At 41.4% G+C, this 26,922-nt stretch overlaps 1 protein-coding gene across 13 annotated transcripts in view; it reads right to left on the bottom strand.

Annotated features, from left to right (window-relative positions):
• hspg2 (heparan sulfate proteoglycan 2) overlaps positions 1-26,677 on the bottom strand; it is a 125,139-nt gene extending 98,462 nt beyond the window's left edge. For 11 of the 13 annotated variants that reach the window (XM_039799814.1, XM_039799820.1, XM_039799821.1 and 8 more), the window contains exon 1: positions 26,264-26,677. In XM_039799814.1, the coding sequence (XP_039655748.1) occupies positions 26,264-26,332 (69 nt within the window). In that variant the 5' untranslated portion in view covers positions 26,333-26,677. The remainder of the gene's footprint in view (positions 1-26,263) is intronic. The other 2 variants (XM_039799827.1, XM_039799828.1) reach the window with 1 other exon arrangement.
• Positions 26,678-26,922: the final 245 nt, after the last annotated feature.

The following is a 26,922-nucleotide window of genomic DNA, read 5'->3' as shown; positions in this document are numbered from 1 at the left end:
AATCACATCTGTCACTGTATAAGCATCCTGTGCATGGGAAATCATACCCACCATGCCTTGATGTGATTGAAACAAATTCACCAAAAAGACATAAGAAGGTCGGTTGTGTTTTTGTGTTGTGTCTGCCCCCTCTCAGGCACAACCAGATTAAAAAATTCTCTGTGGTAAAGCAAGCAGTGCCTCCAGCAAGTCAGCATCTGCCACACAACCTCACACACTCCTCTCCCTTTAAACCAACGCTCACCGTTTAGGGAGGCATGTCAAAATAAGCATCCAGCCTGTGCGGACTTGTGCATGTGGTGCAGCTACACGCGGCGAGAAAGGATGTCTTCAGAGCGACAATTACATTTTAAAAAAGGAAAAGAAATGCAATTTGTCGGTGAGCTTTTTCCTTTCTCGCTCTGCGGCTGGGATCAAAGGAACAGGAGGGCGAACTAATGAATGCCTAACATGTACACACGTGTACAGCTGTACACGCTAGAAAAACCAATGTGAATTATTCCATGCTTAATTATGACTTCTCATAAGACTCCGCTTTTACTTTTGCAAGCTTTGTGTATCAGCTCCAAAACAGCACCATTTGCGAACAGGGGATGAGTCACCAAAAAGTATTTCAGGCCAAAGGTCACAGCCTGGCGACACAACGACCAGACAGCGAGCAGGGATCGTAAGCGTGGTGTGAAACCAGACGCTCGGCCTAACACTAACTGAAACGCTATCTTTGGTGGGCTTTTTTTCAGCCTCAATGATAGCAGAATCACAAGACTTTGTATTTGTGAAAAGAGCAATAGAGCAAAGCCTCTTGATTGCCTTCATTTATGTTTCTTTTGTAATTTTAGAGGTCTTAAAGAAAGACACTAAAATAATAAGTATTTTATTTCCAGCTGAGCTTGATTATTGCCTCCCTTCAGGCTACTTTACAGGTAGCTGAAAGTGTTTTTAAAAGCTGTACTGTATTACATTTTCACTGTGGGTGGGATAATAGAGCGTGACCACATTCCACCCGAACACCCCTATAGGCGTGAAGGTCCAGCTGACACCCTCAGAAGCCCGATCTTTTCAATTATCGCCCCTGCAGGGGCCCCAGCAGGGGCCGCAGCAGGACCCTGCGTCAACAGACCACCTAGGATCGCGGCCACAGCTCGTCCAGTGGTGGAACCTGAAGGCCCCCACCATCCATCAACAAAAGCCCTAAAACCACCCCCCTTATTTACACATGCAGGTATTAAGAAATGCGCGCGAACACACACACAAACACACACACACACACACACACACACAGGAATGAAGCTATTCTGTTTTAATAGGTCTCTGTGGTTTGTGGGAAAGGACCATTTACTGGATTTGAGGTTTAGCTCTTAAAACTACTGGTGCTCTTCTATTGTGAAAAAAAATATCCCAAAGAATGTTTACTCTCAACTCTCAATATAGCAAAGACAAGAGTGATTAAAAATGAAAATGAAAACTGGAAATATACAACCAAATCCTGTCTCACCTGATCTGCGTGTCACATCGAACATAAACACTGCGAGAGTAATTCGTACGTCTATAAATAGCGCGTGTGTTTCCAGTAACATTTCTGATAGAGTGACCTGCCGGGAGGAAGGGGACCGCGGGGCCAGCTCCAGTTCCCCCAGACGACAGCTGACAGCCGAGGTGCTGAGAGTGAGACCGGTGGCAGCTCAGAGGGGAAGAGCAGCTCGGGCCCGGCCAGCCCCGGCCTGTGTATTTATAACAGAAAGAGACCCTTTGAAAGCGTTGCTGTCACTTAAGATGCCTGCTTTTCTTCCCACTGGAGAACTCGGAGGTGTCAGGGATCTGCGGTGGCCCTACGTTAAGCTGACACTGCAATACAGGAACACTTAAGGACAAAGATCGACTCAAGCTTTAGCTGCAGTAAATGAATGCATAAGAACGGTGGGTTTCCTTGTACAAGAGGAGCTCTTTACTTTTTGCTATGCATACAGTAGTTACAGTACAGAGCTCCCAGCACTGAAGAAAAACCTACGTATACCCCATAACTTTGTGCTCAATTGTAACAATATGGTACCAAAATAAACTAAATAGGTGCAAAATGTATTTTTACATGCAAATGCGAGCATATCATAAAAATTAGAGCTGCAAAGATTAATCTATTTTGATAATCAATATATCAGTTTGAGTCAGTTTTATGGAGTTAAAAAAAAAAAGGTAAAGATTATATGTTAATATGAATATTTTCCAGTTTCTTTTCTCCTATAGGACAGTAAACTGAATATCTTTGAGTTGTGGACAAAACAAGACATTTGAGGATGTTTTTTATTGGGCTTTGGAAAACACTGACTGACATTTTTCACCATTTTCTGACATTTTATAGACCAAACTACTAATTGGTTAATCGAGAAAACAATCGACAGATTATTTGACAATAAAAAAAATGGTTGCAGCCCTAGGCGCGATTATCATACAGTTTTTAAAAAATGTTTTAAGTGAAGATTATGACCTGCTATAGGTGCTAGATGAAAGGTTCGGGGGATCCTCTAATAGGACATTCATCCTCTGGACACACCTTTAAGTATCTCTTCCAAATTCAAAAAGTAATCCATCCAACAATTGTAGGGAGATATCACTTTAAACTAAAAATGTCAACCTCGTAATGGTGCTAGAGGAACTGTCAGGGGATCATTAAAGTCATCAGGCTTCATCCTCTGGGGACCATGAATGTCCGTACGATATGAGGAACATATCTAACTGCGATTACTTTGACTGATATTGCGATTGCGATATGATTCACAATATTGGAGGGAATGATCGTTTTTGTATCATTATTCTCAATTTCATTGAAAATTAACATTGAAAGAAATTAGAATGATTATAGTGTGATTTTTTGTGAGGATCTGTACCAAACAAAGATTTTTTTCTTTAGTCTGTAGGATAGGATTTGTAGGCCGGGACGTCTCTGCAGCACCACAATACTTCATTCAGAATGGTTGGACACATATTTTGCCATTAACAAATATTGCGCCCTGCGATTTGGATATTGCACTAGTCCATATTGCGATTGCGATACAATTGCGATTAATTGTGCAGCCCTAGTACAAACTTTCGAGGCAATCTACGCAACAGTTATTTAAAATATTTTAGTTTGGACCCAAGTGGTGGACCAACAGACTGAGGGCCATGCTGCTAGCGTAGCTAAAAATGTGAAATGCATTTTTTTAACATAACAGAGTTGATTTAAAGCTAAAGGAAGTAAAGGAAGTAGCAGCAGCTGGGTGATTAGGCTCTGGTTTCCCTACACTGATGGCAGCGGCAGTGTTAGATTTACTCTCCTCCCTTTCTCTCTCGCTCATTCTCACCTCAGGACCAACTAATCTGACACCACCTGTTGACTTGGCCACACTCACATTGTCCCACATAATCACAGGCCAGAGCTAGCTCAGTCTGTCAAATCACCCCTCCTCCCCTTGTATCATACTTGATTAGTTCATGGTTACACTGTGTGGGAAAAGTAGGCTAAGTAGACAAAATCTTTCTAAGTACGCAGCTTATGCAACCATTTCTAGAACAAATTGGATCCTTAAGAGTTAGTAGCAAAGCTTTCCACTGAGGTGCAAAAACAAATCATTTGAATTTTTACAATAATAGATCGCTTATTATGGTAACTTTGCTAGAACAGAATAGCATCCAGGCCCTTTGGCCAGGGAGAGAATACCTTCCAGGCGTCCTATCCGGAGGGAATCATTTCATGTTGGTAAAACCACTTCCCACCAGTTCCCAAGGTCATGCTATTTGGGATGGCGATCTCATAATTAACTGGGATTTGGCAGGGTACCATGGTGAAGCCTTTGGAACGCAACGCAGTTCCAACATGCTGAGCATCTCAAACCAGGACTTTTGAACGGTCTTTGTTTGGGAACCCAAGATGCACTTTGAGCTTATAACATCACAACAAAACCTGCTGTTAACTGAACAAATCTCTTTGTTTGGAGCCATCTGCACATCAAAGTCTTTTTTCCCCCCACAACTTTTTCAATAATACTCTGTGTTAGCTCTGGCGGGATTAAAAACAAAATTCAGTCCACACAGAAGTGATGGGCTGCGAGAACAAAAATATTCTTTCTCAGCTGTTTAATATAAACATAATAGAAATGCCCCTCGCCAGATGTTCTGCGCTGCAGAGCAAACAAGACACTGCAGCCTGATGTTGACAAAAATCATCAAAGGGAGGAAGCAGAGAAGGTATTCAGAGGTTATCTTTGTCTTTCAAAGAGTCCTCGTCCTCCCCATTGGAAATTACCTGACAGCTATTTTTTGCTAACCCGTGCACCATGGGAAAGCCAAAAGTGGGCGTGGACAAGAGAACAGAGTAGGAGAGATCCGATCTGGCCTGGCCTCACTTGCAAAACCGCACAAAATATCCATGGGCAAGGAGAAAACGTCAGCTTTCATCACTGCCCACACAGATAGGCATAAAAAGGATTCTTTTATCTTTAAGCATCCCAAAAAAAATGCCCATGTGAGTATCATGGGCTGGGTACCCACAGTCAAAGAATAAAAATAAATATAGAACGTATTGACACTGGGCAGAACCATTCACAATAGGTACTTTGCAGTGGAGGGTCATCCACATCTACAGTAAGAAAAAAAGATGATGGGACTCATTTTTTGTCTTCAGGCATAAACAACAGCATCCACAGCTGCTGCAGTTTAATGGCTTAGTTCTAATAAGGCTTTGCTTTCTGATTATGCATGAAGTCACTACTACAGGCAGTGAACCTGACCTGTCAGATTAAAGTTTCTTTCTGTTTCATGTCCATATAGTACAGCATGTAGAGTTGGATAGAAACCTCACATCCTTTGAAAGGGACAACGCAAAGGGAAAGTATGAACACTATATTAACTGCAAAGACCGACAGTACTAATGGTGGGAGGGGGGGGGGCATCTTAAGTATAGGTGGACCATCTGTGCCTAAACCGAGGTTACACCCGGTACACTGGCTCTTCTTTCTCTTGCAGATGCAGATAAAACCAATTTCTTCACAACAGACGTAGGAAAGTATGATGGCTGAAACCTCATCTAAGGTTATGTATATATTACAGTTATGGGTCATTACAAATAACTCTATTATGAATGCCCTCAGCTGTTGCCACATTACATACAGTATGTTTTGGCAGAAGAATGCCAATTCCACATGCAGAAAACACAAAGCCATTTGTGTATTTGCCCTATCTGTCATCCACCCTTGTTATTTTGTTTTTTGTTCCAAACCAGGCTGCGGAGAACTGGGGAAGGCTGAAAATTCAGATCCAAAGGCGTGTTTGCCTCATTAATTCAACAGCTGCTGGTGGCTTACATCATCCTGAAACAAAATGCAGCTCTCGTTTAGAGCATGGAAGGTTGTACTGTATGCAGGCCTTACTGGGTCCAACAATGATTTAATGCCGTAAAATGTCAGCAAGAATGAAGAAAATGTAGTTAAGCATTTGACTTGTAGCAATCTATGTCAAGGACTACCACCGACTGGTAGTACATTTAGACAGGAGATCTGTGAGGAGAACAGAGGTGGAATTCCAGGGGGAGATAAAAATACCTCAAGAGCTGCTAGCTGCAGGTGTTATTACACCCTCCGTCAGAGGCCGTGCAGCCAGAGTGGGTGCAGCACAGAACAGAGGGGGAGTCTCCAGACCTCTATAGTAGGCCTGTACGATTCGGGGGAAAATAAGAATCACGATTTATTTAGCTTAGAATTGATATCACGATTCTCTGGCACGATTTTTTTCTCACTTTTTTTTATTACAAAGTGTAATGTTTAGAATAACAAAAAATTGCCGGTGCAACGCAGATGTCTTCTTACTTAATGGTTTTATTTCTTAAGGTGCATAACAGTGACTAACGTTTCGATGTAAGGTTACATCTTCATTAGAGTCCTTCTCCTGTAATGTTTACTGCACACATGAACCATGACAACACAAAACAAATTGGCAGTACTAATCATAGATTTCTTTTTGACACCTATAGCCGATGCACATCACCACAAGCCTGTAAACATAGAAGCTTCAATGAATAAAGAAAATAAAGTACATACTGGCCAAAGTACAGTAGGCTACCAAAAATAGTGACATATAACACATTGAACTAAATATGGCCCTGATACAGGCTCTATCTGAACTCCTTGCACATGTCTTTACATAATTAAAACATGTTAATGTCAATGTCAAATGCTTTCAATAAATTCATTGAAGGAGAAAAAAATAAAAATAAAATCGAAGTCATTTAAAAATGAAATCGTGAATCCAGATCGCGATTTTATAACGATTAATCGTGCAGGCCTGTTCTGTAGGGCTTGGTATCGCCAATGATTTCCCGAATTGATTCAATTCCGATTCACAAGATCCCGATTTGATTCCGACTCAATGCTCATTTGGGATATTTCAGCTGCAAAACCAATTTTGCATGGATATGAAAGAGATCCTACAACTGCACAAGGTTCCCTCTAACCTGGTGCATTATTAAACGTATCAATGTTTACATTAAGAATTGATGCCAAAGCAGTTACATTAATGTACTCTTTATTTAACATGAACACACTACAGCAGTCAACACAATAAAGTGTAACTCTACAGACTCTACAGTCAGTATTGAGTGACATTTCATTCAGGTATCTTGAGGAGAGAGGTCAAGGGACCCCTTTTAAAATGGCCATGCCAGTTTTTCCCTCACCAAAATGTAGCGTTTCCTAACCCCCTTCCCGAGAAGCATAGTTGGTACCAATGGATTCCTTAGGTCTTCAAGTTTCATGTGATACAAACACAGATCGATTCTGGATTTTATGAATTGATATCGCATCAATCAAATTAAAAATCGATTTTAATCTGATAATCAATTTTATTTTATTTTTTACCCAGCTTAGACCTCTGTGTGCCGTTTCAGAAAAGTCAAGTTTACAAATGCCTTAGCATTTATATTGCATCAAAATTTGTACTTAACAAGCACAACTGCAGTAACGTGTTATATACCTGCCACAAACTGTGTTTAAAAGACTTCTAGGGATTTCTAGTCACTGCACATTCCCCGGAGCTTTTAGCTATTACAGTAACAGTCAAAGATGCTTTTGTGCAAGGCTCTCCCCAATCTTATACACCACACATGCTTTTTCCAGAGGTTCAGCACAGTAGGCCGTCTGCTGCTGTGGTTGGCAACCCCCTCAACTCCCCATTTGAGGTTAGGCCTGGGCAAGAACCAATAAACACTGAAGAAAGCCATGTTTCAGAAAACGCTCTGAGTGGTGGTAGGAACAGCCAACTGTTGCTCAGCATACCGGCACACCCACATCTGCACAGCACACGACTCGAGAGCTCCTCGAGTTGGTAAGCTCCTGACAGTGAGAACGCGCACCTCAGAGATTACTAGAATGTGACTCAGCTAGAATATATTGCACACAGAACACAGTTTTCTGTTTATACTATACTACTTTGCTTCATCGTCTTCCAGAATAGTGATTTAGCAATTTTGTTTTGACAGCGTCCAATTGTTAATGACCAAAAATAGACATGAATGTTTTGAAGCAAATCCGCCCCCACTCTGGCTAGCAGAGACGGGACTTTAAGCTTTGGCCTAACAAGGGACTTTCCTGCAGGTTGTCTTCTATGTTTGGTGAAGGAAGTCATTTATTTCCCCCAACCCAAGGATCAAGGCAAATCTTAACCACCCTCCAAAAAGCCAGCGAGCTTTACTTCTTTAACGATACCCTACAGCAGATAAATGTGAACATTCCTGAAGCCAATTATTGGGCTCAGCATGTGAGAGGGGACCAGGTGCCCACTTTGTCGGCATAAAATGCCTTCATTGCGATTGTCTCTTACCCTCTCCATTCACAGTTTTAAACCCTTGGTTCAGACTCCCTCTGTCACCCCCTGACAAAGGATCAAGGGGCAGGACACTTGCAAAGAACCGGATTATGTTCTGGAGGCTGTTTCAAGAAGAAGGATCTCGGGAATCCCAGTGATGTAGAGGTTGGATTTCTCCAGGTGTAAAGTGCTTTTGTTGGATGGTCGGAAAACCCAAACCCTTTAAATCGGATAAGTTTACCTACATCACTTAGGGGTAACCACTGGCCATTCCATTAGGTTCATGTCTTATTTTCATCGTTTCCATATTTAACATCTATATCTTTGTAAGCCTATACGCTTTCTAAATTTCCTTGTTAATGAGAATCATTTATAAGAAAAGTCACTTGGTTCAAACTTTAAAGAAGTTTTGGCAGCTGTTTTTTTAACAGTTGAACACTTGCACAAGAAGTCCCTTATACTGTTGCAACTCCTCCAACTTTAGAAACAAGTATGGAAATCTAAGCCAGCCAAAACCTAAGTTAAGTCTCAGAGCAGACTTTGGGTAAGCAAACTGAGAGTGCAGGATGAAGATATGGTTATGAACGAGGGCCAGGGGGAAAGCTGCTGGATGGGAGATAAACAGAAGTCCTGTTATTACTTTTGTCCAAGGTCAACAAGGGGCTCAACAAGAGCCTCTTAAGACGTCTCCGACTTTAGCTGCATTATTTACAGTTTTGCAGTAAATGAAGTCTAGCACAGTATCTTACAATACATGAGTAAAACGTGCAAAAACACTGTATTTTATGATTTTAAATTTTGAGTGTATATGGTACCATGTTATTGATTTTAATGGATTTTCCTGTCTCGTCACTAATCCTGTTTAACTTAAAGACTTAAAAACACTTTACCATGAGTCATGCATAAAAGCTATGACTTTCTGTATTTGATTACTGATTATCAGCAAAATAACCTACAGTATATTAACTCACCTAGACTGGGAATCTTCCTGTCTAGACTGTTTCCCTGCAGGGATCATTCACCAGTCTATTACACAGAATGAATAGCCGGTTGTGATTTGGTTTCAACTGTCATGAGTCATAGATTGATTTTCAAAAGATTCATTCATGACAGATTCATAAAATGAGTCAATAAATATCTAAATTCAAAGCTCATCTGGTTGTATGTGTATCTGTGAAATAAAATAGCATTTCATTACGTCTGACAGCAGCCTTAATGACGGAAGGAATTCCCCCAGACAGGACCACGCCTGCTGGATCTTAAGCTTTGAGGGCCAGATAAAATCCCTAAGCTAAATCAAACACTTCCTTTACTTCACTTACCCTTCCTCCACAAGATAGTCCCCAAAATAAACTGCCTGCACGTTCACAGCTAAACAATACCTAAATGCAAAGACAGCATTCACTACAGTGTACTGTAAACAAGACAAAACAGTTACAGAATATCCAAATAGTATAAAAATGATGCAGACCTAATGCCAAATATTCATACTGTACATTCACAGCACACACCAGCATCTAAATGGTGAAGGTTTGCTGCAAAATACTGTCTGGGTCAACTTTAACTTTCTGTTAACTTTGATTATGCAGAGGTCATGCCGTTGACCCATAGCAAGCCTAGACTTGAATGCTGCGGACCATTGAAGGAAGGGAGAGACAGAGTGTCCAAAATGGAGGAAGCCATCGTAGTGGTTAGCGGTGTTGCACCACTCACTTTTATTTTACCTCCTTTATCGGAGTATTAACTGCTCACCAAAAACAAAAAAGGTTGTTCACAGACAGTTATAACTTAAAATAAACCTAAAAAAAGTGTGAATATATTGTGCAGTTACAATTATACTGTTGGGTAAATCGTTATCTTAAATAGAAAAGATGGTTGCACTTCAAATAAATTTTTTTCAAAATGACTGAAATGGAGACACCCCATAATATTCTTTTATGTTTGTGTATAAACTATTGACTAATAACCCCACCATTGGGTAGCTAATTGGAAACACAAACCTTTATAAAAGGCCATTTCTTGCAGACATTTACCTTGCAAGCACAGGCTTTTTTTAACGATCCCGGTCCTGTGCTTTGTAAAAAGCTCCCATTACAATTAGCCAGGAGCAGGATGTAAAAGTCAGCAGTTAACCAAAAAAAGGTGGGTCAATTAAACAGGAGCCGTTATTTCATGAATTCAAGTGTATGTTTGGTATGTTTAATACTTAAACATAACAATGACATACTGTATGTCGTCATAACATGATTTAAGAAGATACATTGTGCTCTTGAATAGTTATTAATTATACCTGACTAAAAGTGAAGTTTTAAAGACATTATCACTCCAAAAGTATAAAAACAAGTCCTTATTTAAGGACCCAAAACACCAGCGTCCACATGGCCTGCATTCCTATTGCAACCTATTGTGGTTGGTCTCTAATAAATGGGCTGCAATTGCAATCAGGACCATGCAATTTTGTGATTTTGTTTTTTCTAGAGTGACCTAAATCCAAACAAATGCTGCAGGGGGGGAAAAAAAAAAACTTTACCAGATAATTCACTTTAATAACACTCCACGTTTAAGTCATACAGAGGTGTTTGGCTTTGTACCAACTACACAACAAACCCGTGGGCCCGACATCTGACAACCATAAACAAAGTCTGGGAGTATCTTCCCCTCAACAGTTGACAGGCGAATTTCACCTGTCCTCATAATTCAACAACAGGCTTTAATTTGAAGGTGTGCGTACACCTACAAAGACATCTGTTTGCCAGGAGTTTATGCAATAACACAAGAAAGCAGGAGGGCTAACCTGGCCATTCATTGGAAGCAGATGTGAGGGATCCATTTCCTACTATAATAAGATGTAATTATAGGCAAGGGGCCCCATGTGTTCGTGAGAAAATACACGGAGCTCCGGTGGTTAATCAGAAGTGAACCAGTCAGGTATACGAGAGACAGCAGTGAAACTAAGTGCAGTCTACTCTAGGTGTGACGCATCACTGTGCTAATGGACATGCCAGCACAAGCCAGTTCATGACCTTTCAGGGGGGGGGAAAAAGAGCAGAAAAGGGATAATTTAAGACTCAGCTTTCACCAGTGAGGTTACATCACTCATTCTGCTGACAATTCGTCACAGTAAAACCTTGCTGTCTCAGACAATATGCAATAATACAAGAGTATGTTTACATGAATAAAAGTGTTTAAAAATAAAACGCATTATAATTTATTTTACTTAACTTATACCTGTATACTTATAACTTATTTTACTTTTTTTTTTTTAAAGTAAATCTTAAGGTATTCATGTCAGCCAATACTCAACTTAATTCCAAGTATTCCTGTCCAGAGGGCTGGGTGGGAGCAGGATGAGCAATGACTGACTAGTGAATGCTATCTAGGGCTGCAACTAACGATTATTTTCATAGTCAATTAATCTGTTGATCATTTTCTCGATTAATCGATTACTTGTTTGGTCTATAAAATGTCCGAAAATGGTGAAAAATGTGGATCAGTGTTTCCCAAACGCCCAAGATGACGTCCTCAAATATGTTTTGTCCACAACTCAAAGATATTCAGTTTACTGTCACAGAGGAGAGAAGAAACTAGAACATATTCACATTTAACAAGCTGGAATCAAAGAATTTTTACTTTTGTCTTAAAAAACATTACTCATACCAACTAATCGATTATCAAAATAGTTGGCGATTAATTTAAAAGTTGACAACTAAAGCAATTAATTGATTAATCGTTGCAGCCCGAATGCTATCCCTTCCCCTATGTTTCATTCAGTGCGTTTACATGCAGTGTAAAACCTTGATTATATTTGGGTTAGGCAATATCCGGTTTCGCAAACGCCATGTAAACACCCCGGGTAAAATCAGAGTTCTCATACCCTGGTTAACAGACCTAAATAACTCCTATAGTAACCGGGGTATCGGTGCATGTATACACCCTAACCAGGCACCCAACAGCAACAACAACACGAGCGTTAAACCTTTAAACCCACTGAGGACTTCGTCACGGCAAGTACAATCAAGAAGACCCATTTCTGGACGGAGGAGGAGACATATTTTTTCTTGCTTTCCAAGTTTTTGTGATTTTGACAAAGGTCAACTGGAAGAAAAAGCCATATTCCGACCAATTGTACAGTACGTTGGCAGAGCGCCACCCCGGTTACTTCGGTGCACGTAAACGCACTGATTGTTAAGGCGTTCTTTAAAATGTCTTACAGACAGAACACAACAGCTCATGCTTCCAATTCCACCACTCAGTGGAAAAATCTGTTTCCACTGATCCATGCAACACATTTTAAAGTGCCAATCAGACCTTACGTGCCAACTTCCATACACATATTTTACATTGAGCATAAGAATTGTAGCTTCTAAGTTGACATTTAGTTGCGTGTATGCAAAGGAAAGCGCAACATAGACTTTTTTTTCTTTTCTGAAATGTATTTACAGGGATTACCTTTGACCCGACACCTATCAGAGACCTATCAGAGAGACAGAGAACGTTTGCACCGCAACATTTATAATAGTCATATTTTTATGCAGACAAGACCTATATTATTGGTATATTGCATGAGAAGGACAAGCTCCAGCTCTGGGCTGCAGCAATAGTGCTGACTTGCCCTCAGAGACAAAGCATTCAGGGCTGATCAGACCCTAATCTCCGCCCGTCTGGCCGGCCTGTTCTAAAAAACAAATAGGCATGAAAAAACAACTCTGCTCTCGTTCTTCTATTATCTCCCTCAAATCTTGTTTTCCATTATTCCTGCACCAGGAAAGCCCTGGTGAAACAACAGACTGAGGTTATCCATGTGCCCAAAGGCAAGACTGGTGTCCGTGCCAGAGAATCTGACTGCAGTCTAGCATTCGTGCCAAATGTCAGCCCCGGTGTGCCCCCATCTACACCCCTAGTACCCATGACAGGGTCATAATAGAGGCGCAGCAGGTGGAGCCTGGTAGGGAAGACAGGGCCCCTTCGTCCTGGCACAGCTGAAAGAGCCTCCTCTATGTGTTCACAGTCCACATAAATCACATTGGCCCTCAGTTCAAGGGAAGAACCATTTAATTACCCCTTTTAAAGCAATAATTGCCTGACTTGGCTGGAGTTCCTGCCTGCATGAAGACAAACTGAAAAGTGAGGCCTTCACTGTCTCTGATGATTAGTGAAGAACATTAAGGCCAACCAAGATCTGTAATTTAGATAAGCACATCAAATATATGTACCTCACATGGTTATAAAAAGAGATCAAGGAAAGACATCTGAAGTGGACTTATGAGGGTCAGAATTCAACAAATACACAATTGTGCATTGAGGTAAAAAAGAATGCAATGCAAAGCAACTGCTGCTACCATAAGTCTCTCGAGTGGCGTTACGCATTGTTGGTGGTCACCAGCTTTTTACTGTAAAGTTTATGTCTTCGCTGAGAACACAGGCTGACTCATGCTTCTACAGAAGTTATATATTGCTATGTCAGATATGTGACACATACACAATGATGAACTTTAGGTTCTTTCAAATGAGTATATATTTTTTCTAACAGATCTCATCCGTTGGTGTCTCTATCTCTGCCATCTCCGCTCAAACAGTAAACTGCAACTTTCAGAAGCATATAAACAAGCCTTTTAAGCTGAGTTTTTAGAGGACTCCTCATTTTACTGGATCAACAGATGGTTTGGGTGGAGAGAAAATTATATACATCCACTTTAGTCTAAAACCACAGAAATTCCCCTTGCCTTACCAACTGTGTTACAAGGCCAACCTTCAGCTTCACTAGGCCTGCCAGGTACCGGGTAGACTCGCATACTGCCAAGCCTCTGGGCACATGACGGATGCTAAGCTACTTTAGTCAGCATGGTGGTTAAGGAGTCTCTGCATTTCTTTGTACTAAGTTGGCAATACTCTACATGAAAGAAGATACAATCTGAAATCCTTCACTCAGCTTCTCCCTGATAGTTATCTGGAACAGTTTCAAGGGAAGTCTATTCGAAATTATCCAAAGGCTCAATGGGCATGGTTTCCAGCAGCATACAAGAAGCAGTGATTTTAATCTATTGAAACTTTCAACCACCAAAAAAGGGTCCACATTCCTTTCTTATCAATGGTTTTCATTCCCCACACGTCTCACACAGAAGTAACTTTCTGGTGTACTGCTTTTACACCACCCTCCATCTTTTGGTAGCAAGACTGTCATGAATACCATATCAACCGTAACACACATCCAAATTAAATAAATAATAAATTAAACTAGCACAATTGAACTTTTGGATTTCTAAACATGCCGAGGTGGTGTGCATGGGGCTGTAATAAGGAGCGATACATCCTATATAAAGGGTTTCCTTTTTTGCCCTTCAGAAACAAAAACACAAGAACTTTACTGTAAGAAATTGATTAAACAGCATGTTTGTCTGATCTAATTGTAAATGTTAACATGTCCGGCTAACTAGCCTACTACCTATTCTTGACAGATATAGCAACTGTAAGGAAGGAGGGGCTTAGCGAACAGTCCAACCATAGAAATAGAAGAACGGACATTGAACTGTTTGCCGTAACAAGTTAATCTGCTTACACGTTGATCAGACAGCTGACCCTCGGCAGAAAAGCCAGTGGAAATGATCAGTCGCGTCCCCGAGGTCCAAAAAGTGCCACAGAACACACCAAAAAGACGAGACGAGACGAGACGTAATACATCTCTATAACAGCAGGCGGCGCTAATCTGTATTGTTGCCCAAGAAATGAAAACCGGCAGCTGACTGGATGAACACGTCACATGGGTTTGTTTTCTCCGGAAATTCAAAGCCAGACTGTCATGGCGGCCGTTCAGAATACAATCTCAAATTGTACTAAAATAGTTCACTGAAACATGTTTCTGAAAACATTTTAAGCGAGAAATAGGCCATGCAGTTGCTGAATCTCAATCAATCAGCTCAACAAAGGTCAGTTTAAAAGATTTTCATCAGAATTTGAGAGACTCTAGTCACGCTCATTCTGCTCCCATTTCCGGGTGAGTCCCGACTGCCCTGCCGGCGACTGAACATGTCAGGTCGGCCAAAATGAACGCCGACAGTCCCCCAGACGGACAACGGCACGGGACACACCGAACAGATTCGAGTCATTGACCTCGCCTGACTGTCCAACGGCTGATAATCGGCCGTGTGCGTCAGCACCTTTAAATAGAAAATGGCAATTGTTGTTAGCGGTTATGGTGCCGTTTTGGCTCGTCATTTAATGAATAGAATTTGATGATTTAACAAAAGAAATATGTTGGGCTGCAACTAACGATTATTTTCATTGTTGACTAATCTGACGATTATTTTCTCGATTAATCGATTAGTTGTTTGTTCTATAAAATGTCAGAAAAGACTGAAAAATGTTGGGAAAAAAGCCCAAGATAACGTCCTTAAATGTCTTGTTTTGTCCACAACTTAATGATATTCAGTTTACTGTCACAGAGGAGTGAACAAAATAGAAAATATTCACATTTAAGAAGAGTGAATCAGAGAATTTTGATTTTTTGATTTGATTTTTTTCATAAAGATAAAAGGTCTTTGAATGGCAACGGTACACATAGGCTAAAAATGGCCGCCACTCTGACCATACTGCTATGTTGATATTAATGGGAATGCCCGTTCTACTCTCTTTTATTTCTACATTACATCATATTATACAATTTGTTTTATTATGACAAGCAATTAGGTTGTATTAGTGTCACTTCTGATGCAGCCAAGATTTACATTTGCAGAACTTGAATAACAGATGCAAGTTTTCTGCTTCATTTATCATTTATCCTGAGATCTGTGATTTGTTGTGAGCAATATTTTCTTTACATAAAAAATACAGTATGTGAATGTGTGTGTGTGTAAGACTTTTTTTCCATTACAACACAATTTGGCCCACGGCATGGAACATGCATCTTCAAAAGCAGCAAACCTGAAATGGAAAAGGTTTCCAACCAAGCAGCTCTGCTCAGCTGAAACACACTGCGAAGGAAATCCAGCAAATCTTAGCTGAGAGAGAAAAATAAAAAAATAAAAACAAGGGCTTGTACTTTGGCATAATTAGGTCCAGGGGAATTCATTAATCCTTAGTTCCAGCTTGTTACTTGCCAAGTTCCGAAAAATAAAAAAAAAACTTGTGAAAACTGTCTGTGCGGCTTTAATACCACTCTATGACCAGCTGTCAAACACTCTAAATGAAGTAGATCTCGATGTGCAAGAAATTATAACCTGTATTGCTTCTATATCTTTTTTTGAATATTTGTTCTTGTATTCTATCCTATTTATTATTATTACTTCTTGCATATTCTGTATAGTGTGTCTGATATGTTGCTGCTGTAGCACTGAAATTTCCCAATTTGGGATCAATTAAAGTCTTTCCATCCATCCATCCATCCATTTACTGCATGAATAAAGACTAAGGACGTAGAGGAGAAAAAGACTTGATTGTTGAGATATGAATGCAGAATGACTACAGATTACAGGGATTTTCAAATATAAACATGAAAAAAAATGTGTATGGGGGTTGAAAAAACAACAAATACACCGGGTTATTTCTTTCAGCATATATAGAGCAGGACATCTAAACTGCACACAGGAAAGCCTGAATAAACTTTGCTTCAGGGGAAGTGGGGTCCTCTTGTCCTGTAGATTATTCCAGGTTTCATTTCCCCAACAGGATGGTGACTCAGCAAGAGACAAACATTTTAGAGCATCACAAGGCCAGTGCACCAAAACAATGGGCCGCCGGCAACCTCTTAGCCACAAAACCCATTTGCTGTTCAGCTCTAAAGATATCTCATCATGGAGCAAATCTCTTGTCCAAACTGCCTTTCCTCGTTGCCGTTGAAACAGGCGATCAGGCCGGTGGGTAAAAAAAAAAAAAAAAAAAGACTTCTCTACAGCAACTACGATATAAATACTGGTTTACTGCTCGTGCACAACGTGCAAGGATTCACAGGTTGTAAAAGCTACTAGCAGGAGTGAACAGAGAGAGGAATGGACAGAGCGTAAAACACGCAAACATTTCTGTGAGAACACAAAGTGCACGAGTGTGTGGATGTGTGTATGACACAGAGAAAGAGATGTTATGTCTCGTGGAACACCTGCTGATATAACACAAACCAGACTGGTCCTCCCGTCTCTCCTGAGGGGCACGGCCCGAGGCCCAGTACTCGGGACCTGAACTCATCCGTCAGTCGGAATTTTAACGCTGGCTTTAAAGGCATTTTGAAGACATGTTGTAGTAGTTTACCTGTCGCTGTGGGATTTGCAATGTCTGTGACTGCATTAGGTCAAAAAAGGTATCAAGAACTCGTCATACCCCAAATTGACGTTCACTAAGCCCTCCAGCCCCCCCTCCCTCCTCTTTAGTTACTGTCGCTGTGATTGAAAACACTGTCTCTGGCTGCCTTTTTAATGTTTCCTGTTTTAAAATGAGAATCTTGTAAAAGGGGGGACTTGAATATGCACTTGGTGGCTACATACAGTACAGTATATGATATGGGACTAATAGACTGAGGCCACGTCCACACATACCAAAACAATCCCCCATCTTCCCTGGCATCGTTCCAAGAAAATTAGCATCCAAACGGATCCATTTGTAAATGACTCAACACGCTACTTCATATGCCAGGCCTATAGGTGGCGCTGTTTCTGCTGCAGAAATTCACCAAAAACGGAGAAGAAGAGGCGGAGAAGAAGAGGCGGAGCATGCTTGCGCGCTGTATACAGACCGTATAAGAAGAAACCAAACACAAGCTAGCTAGCTAGCTATATGCTACCTTTCACCCTGGGAACAGGTTTCAAAAAAGTGCGTCTTCAGGCAGTGCGTTTACAGGATTCGTTTGGACGATCGGCCAAAACGATGCAAAACGTGTGCGTTTGCACCAAAAAGCGTTTCCGCGTGGATGGCCCCTGAGGCTGAAGCTGCAAGTCCCAGACAAAATGGCAGCATCCTCACCAGCTCGTGATTACGTTACATTTCATTAGGGCTGTGCTCGATTGAAGAAATTCTTAGTCGACTAACACTCATTCATCGACAAATCGATTATTTGATTTAATCGACAGATCTGAGTTTCTCCGCAAAGAGTCATGCAAAAGCTCCACTTTAATTCTTGTGTTTACCAGAGATGTGCTCGTACGTTTCTTGGAAATAAGTCATTCAGCATGAAAAAAGCATAAAACATGACTAATCAACTAAAGAAATCTAAGTTGACTAAGACCAAAACGACCGATTAGTCGACTAATCGACTAAGAGGGAGCATCCCTACATTTCATTTAGCTTAGACGCTTTTATCCAAAGCAACTTCCAGTAAGTGCATTAAACCATGAAGGTAACAGCAAGAATCGCATAGAACAAGTAGGCCTACATTGCTTCAAAGAAGTCAACCTGCCACATGTAAGTGCAAAATCTAAGTGCAATTTTTTTTTTTTATTATAACCATCATCTTCTTAGCCAAGGTGCAGTCGGAAGAGAAGTGTTTTTAGCCCGCAGTGGAAATGTGTAGACTTTCTGCTGTCCATTTAGGAGCCAAGACAGCAAACTTTGGATTTTGTAATATTCATGATAAAGCAATGGAAATAAATGGAAATAAAGAAACAGCATTGTTCTCAATCTTGTATTGCAGTGTAGAGCTAGTTAGCCCTACAAGTATGATAAGGAAGAAATGTATAATCAGACTGTTATGTCTTTCTAAAATAACTGTTTGACTGCTTGGCCTACATACGCGTTTGTATTTTCTATGTTTTCAATGTTATCACTTTGCCAACTCTAGCTCACCAGCTCCAGTGTTAAAAACATAAATCTTTAATTTGTGAAGTCATCGGCTAATTAGGCTCCTGAAGAGCAGCAGACTCCTACGAACAAGCTCCTGAATTTAATTAAAAGTGAGCAAAGGGGGGGAAAGAGCCGGTGTTTTCCCTGTATTTACTTTTCACTGAGCCATTACACCCTGCGCCTGCAAAACTCCACTTGCCGACCTCCCTCTGTGAACATTAAGGGTTTAACAACAGCTTAGGTGAATTTGCATCGTCTTAAGGTTTACACTCAAGTCTCGGGAAGATGGCAGCCTTTCTGATTTTAACAGGTAGAGACTTGTCGTACAGTGAGAGGAAGTGGAGGCAGGGTGCTACTGGTCTCAGGGAGCCTCCGAGACATCATCAGCTCTGATAAGACACCAGGGTGGGATTTTTTTTGTTTTTTTTATAAACACTTCACAGGATGTCAGGGTCAAAACCTGGTTTTAAAAGACAATGGAGAAGAAGAAAAAAAGAATGATAGCATTCCTTTAGCAAACTGGAGAGAAAAAAAAAATCAACTCTGTTCACAACACACAAAAACGTATTAGGTGTTAAGGGCAGCAACCCCCATCAGAGTAGCTGTATAAGTTGGGAGGGACCACACAAGACAATGCAGCAGCTCCCTTGAGGAAAAAGCAGAATGCCAAAGTGACTTTACATCAATGCCACTAGCAAAGACAATGGCAGATTAAATAGGGCACCGACAACTATACGGCACCTTCAAAGGGAAAGTGCAATACAGTTAACTTAGCATTTCAATGAATCTCTAATAAGTGCCGGCCCAAGTACAGCCTGGGGAAAAGCCCAGTAGGGCAATGTGAAAAGATTGAAGAAGGCTGTTAAAGATGGGAAATCAGTCAGGAGTCTGTAACAGTCCATTACAGTCTTTTGTTCGTCTTTTCAAGCTAAGCAACTCGTGTTAAGAGTTAAACCCCACTGTTTCCGGAGGAGCAGGGTGACCACTGACATTCATGCGAGCATTAAACCACTCATTTAGCAAAAATGACTTTCAAATTCTAAAGTTCTTCTCCAAACTTCAACAAAATGCATCTCTTTTCTCACTTTCAGAAGAATATCATTCAAATTCCAAAATTCTTTATACAAGCTCCGATCTTTCTTTGGAATTCTGAACATGCCGAGGCGGCGCGCACGGGGCTGTAATAAGAGCCGTACTCGAGCATTAAACCCCTCATTTGGCAAAAGTGAGTGAATTCCAACTTTCAATTCTGACTTTTTTCCAAACTTTGACAAATATATTTCTATTCTCATTTTTCAGAAAAATATTACATTTCCAAAACTATTCATACAATCACTGACTGAACGAGGTGAGGGGGGGGTGAGGGGAATCTGACATTTGGGATTTGCTAACACAAATCCTTTCTGCCCATCAGCTGTTTTTTTTATTGCTCGTTGTGTAGACTGTGTCGCGTCCTCAAGACATCCTGTGACCTCAACATGAACTCTGCTGGGTTTATTGCACCTGCAGCTTCATAACACAGGAATGAAGAGCGATATATACTTCAAGCAGGTTTTCAAAAAAAGGGGGCCAAAGGGCATATGTTTATTGGTTTGTCTGCTCTCAATTTTTCTCTACTTCTGAATATGAACAATTGCATCATACAACAAGTGAACACACTGCCTCAGTGCTTCTTGCCAGGAAACCTCCCACAAGTACTTGCCACACTGCAAAAGAGGTCAGATTACAGGGGTCACTGCAGAGCAAAATCCAGAAATTGGAAGCGATTTAGTATCTTGCTCATGGGCACTTCAGGAAGTCGGATGATGGCCCATACTGGGCCTTTTTACTTGAAGGGTGACCATTAATCACGAGACTGCACTGCTTCCACACCGCTGATCATACAGACATGTTTAAAAGAGAAAAGAACAAGGACATTTTTAATTCATTCGGCGTTCGGGGGTGCGTTGGATGTGTTATCAAAAGAGAGATAATCAAAGCCAGGCGGAGTAATCAAAGAGGTTTGATGGCTTCAAATGTATTACCTTTAAAAGAGTTATATCCAAACTTCCAATTCATTCCGCATACGTAAAAGTTTAAAGATCAAATCTCAGAATGTCACTTGACCTGACAGAGGCTTGAGACCGCTCGGAGGAGGACACTTACATCTGGCAAACTGTGGTTTGAAACAAAAGCCATCCACGGACATATGCTTCAGTGGAGAAAACGTAAATGTGTGAAGAGGTTTGAATGGAAAGAGTGGGACTCTAGTTACAACAGGCAGTAGGTACTAAAGAGTATGTGCGCTCATGTCAACACATGCACAGCGTTGCGGCTGTACCAGCTGAGGTGCAGCTGTGTTTGGAGTCGGCTCTTCTGCCCGACACGGATGCGACTTTGGGCATGAAGGTGCAACACTACTCAGCCTCAGTGTGTGTGTGTGTGTGTGTGTGTGTAAGGCGAGGGTGGGATGAAAAAAACAGATATGTATCTTTAAGGCTTTGATGCATCTCTGCTATCTAAAGTCCTAATTTGCAACACAGCTCACATATCAAACTGAGGTTAAAGGAAACCATGGTTCTGTCGACTTTGAAAGAATTGGATTGTACAATGCTAAAATTACTGTTTATTTACATGTCTGGTGGCTTTAGCGAACGCACTTTCGCAGATGTTTTTATGTTTAAAAAAGGATCTTGCGCTTTAACAGAAAGGTCGACCTCCTTAGAAATCCTTTCCATGATGTTGTCAGACACTTAGAAAAATAATCTGAGCCTGTCAGCGGCAAAACGTGTTTTGTGAACGCAAATGGAAGGTGCACAATTGCCCTATAACTTAGACTGTAGATTGTTTCGTTGCCTGCCAACAGCAGCGGTCTTACTTAATACTGGACCAATGTCAAAGAAAATGCCTGCATTGATTATATAAAAAAAACGATGAAAACATTTCCATAATGTTAAAAAAAACAGCGGCCGAACAACATTTGGCAACATTTATGTAATTTGAACGACGCTTTACGTACTGATCCGTGCATGTCGTATGTTCATTTTGCACTAAAGTGTAGTATTTAATTCACAAAGGACACAAAAGTAGGCTTTACCATGTGGTTATTTCAAAGTATGATTATTTATTTATTAAATTAGCAGAAACCATGCTATATTGTGATATATATCATTATCCAGATATGAAATGACCTATTTAGGGATAGAAGATTTTGGCCGTATTGCCCAGGCCTAGGGTGATGCCACACAGTGGATCCTTAAAGAACATACCAATATTTTAGCATTTTTTAGCTCATTTATTGTAAATCATGTTTACTTCACACATTACTGCTGACCTTTTTTATTTTTTTAAACACTATTCCTGTGCTATGTAGATGTAAATACAATTTGAAAAGCCTGCACTTACAGAAATGTAACTTTCACAACAATGAATGCAGACTTGATGTTAACTTATAGACTTTTACTTCCGTTAAATAAATGGAAACCAATGGCTGCCGAGAAGGTAGTAAACATATGAAACACTACCGCATCATTATTAATGTAACACTAGGCTGTGTTCCTTTAATTCGGGCACAGATGGGTGTGCTCCTCCACCGTTACAGAGCTATAGGCTGCACCAAAACCAACCGTAGGCTCACTTCTCTGCAGGGGGGAGAAGCACAAACTCATTTTCAGCTTCTCTATCCAATGGAACTATTGAAACTGAGGAATATCCCCAGAAAGAACAAAACAAAAAAAAGGTCAGACAAACCAGAAACCATAAATGCTGTTCCTGTTTAATCAGGGCACTGCACAAAGACATGTAAAACATGTAATATGTGAAGTCAAATGGTGAGAACACTTTTTAAAAAAAAAAGAAATGTGCAACTGCACACACACATTAAAAGTGAAAAGTTTAGGTATCCGTGCAGTGGGAGCTAATCTTGGCTGTGAATGAATCCTGAGGAACCCCCGCTGAACTGAGACACAGAGTCAGGTTCAAGCGTGATATATACTTCTGTGTAAAATCTACGCCGTGGCTACGTGGGTAGGTACGTGGAGACACGGACCTATGCCGGACCCTACGCCGTAGCCTGACGTGCACCTCGCGAAAAATGGAACAACACGTCGACGCACGTCGTGTCTTGGCAGCGTTGCATTTCCCCTGTCTCATTTCCTGGTTCTCCGTCTCCATTAACAACATGAAATCAAGGAGAGGGTGAACTTTTCCTGCTACAGATTTCCCACCGTGGTCAGAAAGCACAGGGGAGACACTTTGTTTCTCTCACTAGGACTCTAGAGTCGCTACTCGCTCCGTAGCTAATCGCCGTCACTCTCTCACTTCTCCCTCGCTCCACCACACACTCCCCACACACACACATACAGGCCGGCTCGACGCACACACCAACGCACAAGTATAAACTTCAGGCCACTTAACGTAGGCTACGGCGAAAGCTCTGCGTGGAGCCTCCGCAGAACCATAAATCACGCTTCAAAGTCCTCACCTCTCTGACCTCTATGTCGGCCCAAGTCACACCTCACTGCGGAGTCAACAAATGCCAGCCTGCTGGCCTGCACTCCACATGTGCCAATGTGCTTGAGGAGGGGTCGAGCCACTTCAGTGCAGCATTGTCCCATCAGCCAAGATGGCCTCTCCCCCGGGGCTTTAATTCAACAATGTGATGTTTACTGAGCCCAGTCTTCAAGCAATTATGTGAATGGGTCTGGAGGGGGCAGACCTTCCCTAGTGTTCAAACTGCAGAGTGGAGTTGGTGTTTGCACTGCTGTGCTTTGCAACTCCATAGAGTCTTCATCTACTCTGAATGGGGGATTAAAACACCAGGTAGCCAGGGCCTGAACCGACAAGGCGCCACTCAGAGAGACAAACCACCTCGCCTGGTCGATGCTTTACCCAGCATAGACTAAATAAATCATCACGTCAAACTGTTGCTGCATCCCATTTAGCAGCGAATGAAGGGGTTGAGTTGCACACAGGAGAGGACAACAATATACGCCAATGACACACGCTCCGCAGACTATATCGTCATAGGAATCCAGGCCGCCCTTCCCCCAGCCCCAGTCCAACCCCCAATGAAGTCAAAGGACACTTGTGACAGTCTATACTGGGAGAGATCTTTGAGCCAAAAGTGTCAGCAGTGGGGCATACAGTTCTGATGTCATACATCAGAAAACAAAGTGGCCTCACTCTCTTTTATACGATTGAGTAAGACTATAAGAAAAGACCATCGGCCGTATCAATCCATTTCCGCTTGTTAAACTCTAATAGTAGGGCTGCACAATATATCGTTTTTTAACGTCATCGATCTATATCAACTGACAATAAACAAATCGCGAAAGGCTGTGACATATGGCGAAAGACAGAGATTTTTTATGTTAGCTAAAAGAAAGTATCAGTAGAAAACTGCACTTTTTAGTGGTGCCTTTAAAATTCAATTCAATGTTTTCAATAAAAGAATGTTGGAAATGATTTCATTAGTTTTAAATTCAACAAGCAACATGTTGTATTTTGGCAGAATACTGAAATCAGCAGAACTGAGTTTACTTTAATATCTGTTTATTTATCGCAAGTAATAGAGTTATCGCGATATTCAACAACGTTATCGCATATATCACATATTTTCCTCATATCGTGCAGACCTAAACAGGAGTCAAAGACTGATTTGTGAGTAGCCGTCTGTACAGTGTTTTTTTTTTTTTTATTGAATATTGAGCTGTAAAAATACTTGACTCGGATCGTTTCTCACACCAGTGCTACTGATGGTTCACAGCAGGATACAGGTACTCATTTGTGACGCAGAGCTCTTACCCATCGAGCGGTTTTATTGACTTTGATTGTTTGAGTTGATGCGCATGACCCTGACATTCCAGTGTGGAGAAAGTAGAGCCCGTAGTAACACCAGTACGCGTGCTTAATTGAATCAAGAGGCCTGCTGTGGCGCTGCGGTTCAAAGTCATAATGCAAGAAACAGATGCTTGTGGTTCCAGATAATTCATTTACGATGGTATTGTTGGCCTAGTAGTCAATCAAGGCTGTGGTAAAAGTGTTGAGGCCATCTCCTATTACTTTCCAGTGTCATGACACAACAGAGGATGATATCCCTCTTGGGATGTGGGGGTGGGGGGGGGGGGCTGGATAGCTTCTGTAGATCGATGATACATAACGTGGGTTGCCGTTGACAATGCAGGTAATGCACCTTCTGTGTCCACTTTGTAAAGTGGCATAAAGTGATAGATCACGTCACCCGCAGGAAAGGCTCTGCACTCGATAGCATGTTGGATAGGATGTTAAATATACCTGGAAGTCATCAACACTCTGGCTTTCCAAACGTCTGGAATATTACTGCTCGTGCACTCTATATCCAGCAGGTGAAAGATTTATGTCTGCTTGCCATCAATGTCCCATCATTCAAAAAGGCTTTCCTTCCAGATCAAATCAACACAGAGGACTCAGATATCTCAACCATGACAGCTCTGTTTATTGGGGGGCATAAAGGTGAGAGACCAGACGGGACTTCTACAGGGTGGGGAGTCTATTCTCAGCAGCAAGCCAATGGTCCTCCGTTATCTGATTCATACCACAGATATAGCAGAGTAAAAACATCTTATGTTGTCAATAATAACGCTATAATTAATATCCAACAGTGCATGGGCAGCATACTGGAGCTGGCATAATTGATTATTGAAAGTGAAATTGCAACAATTTTGATAATCAATTCATCATTTAAGTCCTTTAATTAAGCAAAGAATGCCAAACGTTCTGTTTCTAGCCTCTCAAATGTGATGATTTGCTGCTTTTCTCTGTTGTATAGCATTATAAGCTAAATACATGTGGGCTTTGGGATATTAGTCGGACAAAATGAGCAATTTGAAAACATAATCTTGGGCTCCAAGAACTTGTTTCATAAACTTACTAATTTAGCGAATAATTGGAAAAAAAATAATAAACAATGAAAATAATTGTTAGTTGCAGTCATACAGCATACTGCATTAATAGTGAAAGCAGAATGAATAGAAGCAGAGGATGTAACTCCCAAAATGGGGCACTCTCCCAACTGCAGTAGGTCCTGGATGGAGAGTGTGGAATGGAACTTGTATTCTGAAGGATTTCCACAACTGATTTATTAAGAAGACAAAAAGAAGTCAATCGGAATGAGTGAGGAGGACACAAAGGACGAACAAAAGTAATAAATGTACATTTTCATATAAGTTTAGCTCACAAAATCAAGCCAACCCCATACATACTGTATGTATTGAACATGCAGTGTAGTAGGCAACCTGCAGGTTTAGGAGTTGAGGGGGGACTATGAATAGCTTGTTTCTATGGACAAACTTAGCCCAGCTTCACTCAACAGCAGCTTCTAGTTTGTCATATTACTTTTAAAAGCATCTTTACAGTATGTATGCTGATATGACTGTGTGGTCCGGCATCTGTTATACACTTGCCTGTGAGCAGCCCATGCACCAGCAGACCACACTATTTACTGAACATAAATAGTAACGTCAACACATGCCTGACACTTTTGTGTGTGCCTTTAATAGGACATAAAAGCCCTGATTTGTAACTTTGACTTGACTTCTTGGGGGGGGGGGATAGAATGGTTTTATTGGTCAGTTTCGTGGGTGCATGGAACATAAAATCCACAGTGGAGAGTTTAAAAGTGAAAAGCAAAAAGACAAAGTTTGAGCTCACTTACAGTAACCAGCTGGCATGTGAGTATCAAAGACAGGATAAGTCCACAGATCGAAGTGGTCGGAGTGCCCATTTTCCAGCAACCCAGCACAGGCTGCAAATGCCGGGGGAAAGGAAAAAGCCGAGGTCCCTCACTCCTCCTGGCCGCCGGAGAGGTGTGTTGCCTGCGCTCTTTTCAGACTTTTCTTCTCGGTGAAGAAACCCGACTGCTCCTCTGCGTCCCACACCCGGAGGGACTTCATCAACAGGTAAAACCAATCCTTTTTCGCCCGTGTTTTTTTTGTGTGTTTTTTGCAGGTACGTAAAATATCGACTCTCCGAACTTGCTCCTGTGCGCTCCGAAACTTGGTACTTGTAGTGGGGCTAAATGCAGCCTTGCAAAGTCACTTGCAAGTCCTGCAGAGAGAGAGAGAGAGAGAGAGAGAGAGAGAGAGAGAGAGAGAGAGAGAGAGAGAGAGAGAGAGAGAGAGAGAGAGAGAGAGAGAGAGAGAGAGAGAGAGCTGCCGAATGGAATTCAGGGAGTGCTGAAAGAGAAGACAGCTAATCCCAGCGTGGGGGAGACGCCACCTAGCAGAGCCATGCTAGCTCTTTACACCACACTCCTCACGTCCCGAGAACATGCTGTTGTAAAGTCCGCCCGTGGCTCTAAATATTCCGTTTATA

Source organism: Perca fluviatilis, chromosome 5 (genome assembly GCF_010015445.1).
Source record: "Perca fluviatilis chromosome 5, GENO_Pfluv_1.0, whole genome shotgun sequence".
In the NCBI taxonomy this organism is placed as follows: Eukaryota; Metazoa; Chordata; class Actinopteri; order Perciformes; family Percidae; genus Perca; species Perca fluviatilis.
The sequence above is the reverse complement of the archived record's forward strand: the minus strand, read 5'-3'. Positions and strand labels throughout refer to the sequence as shown.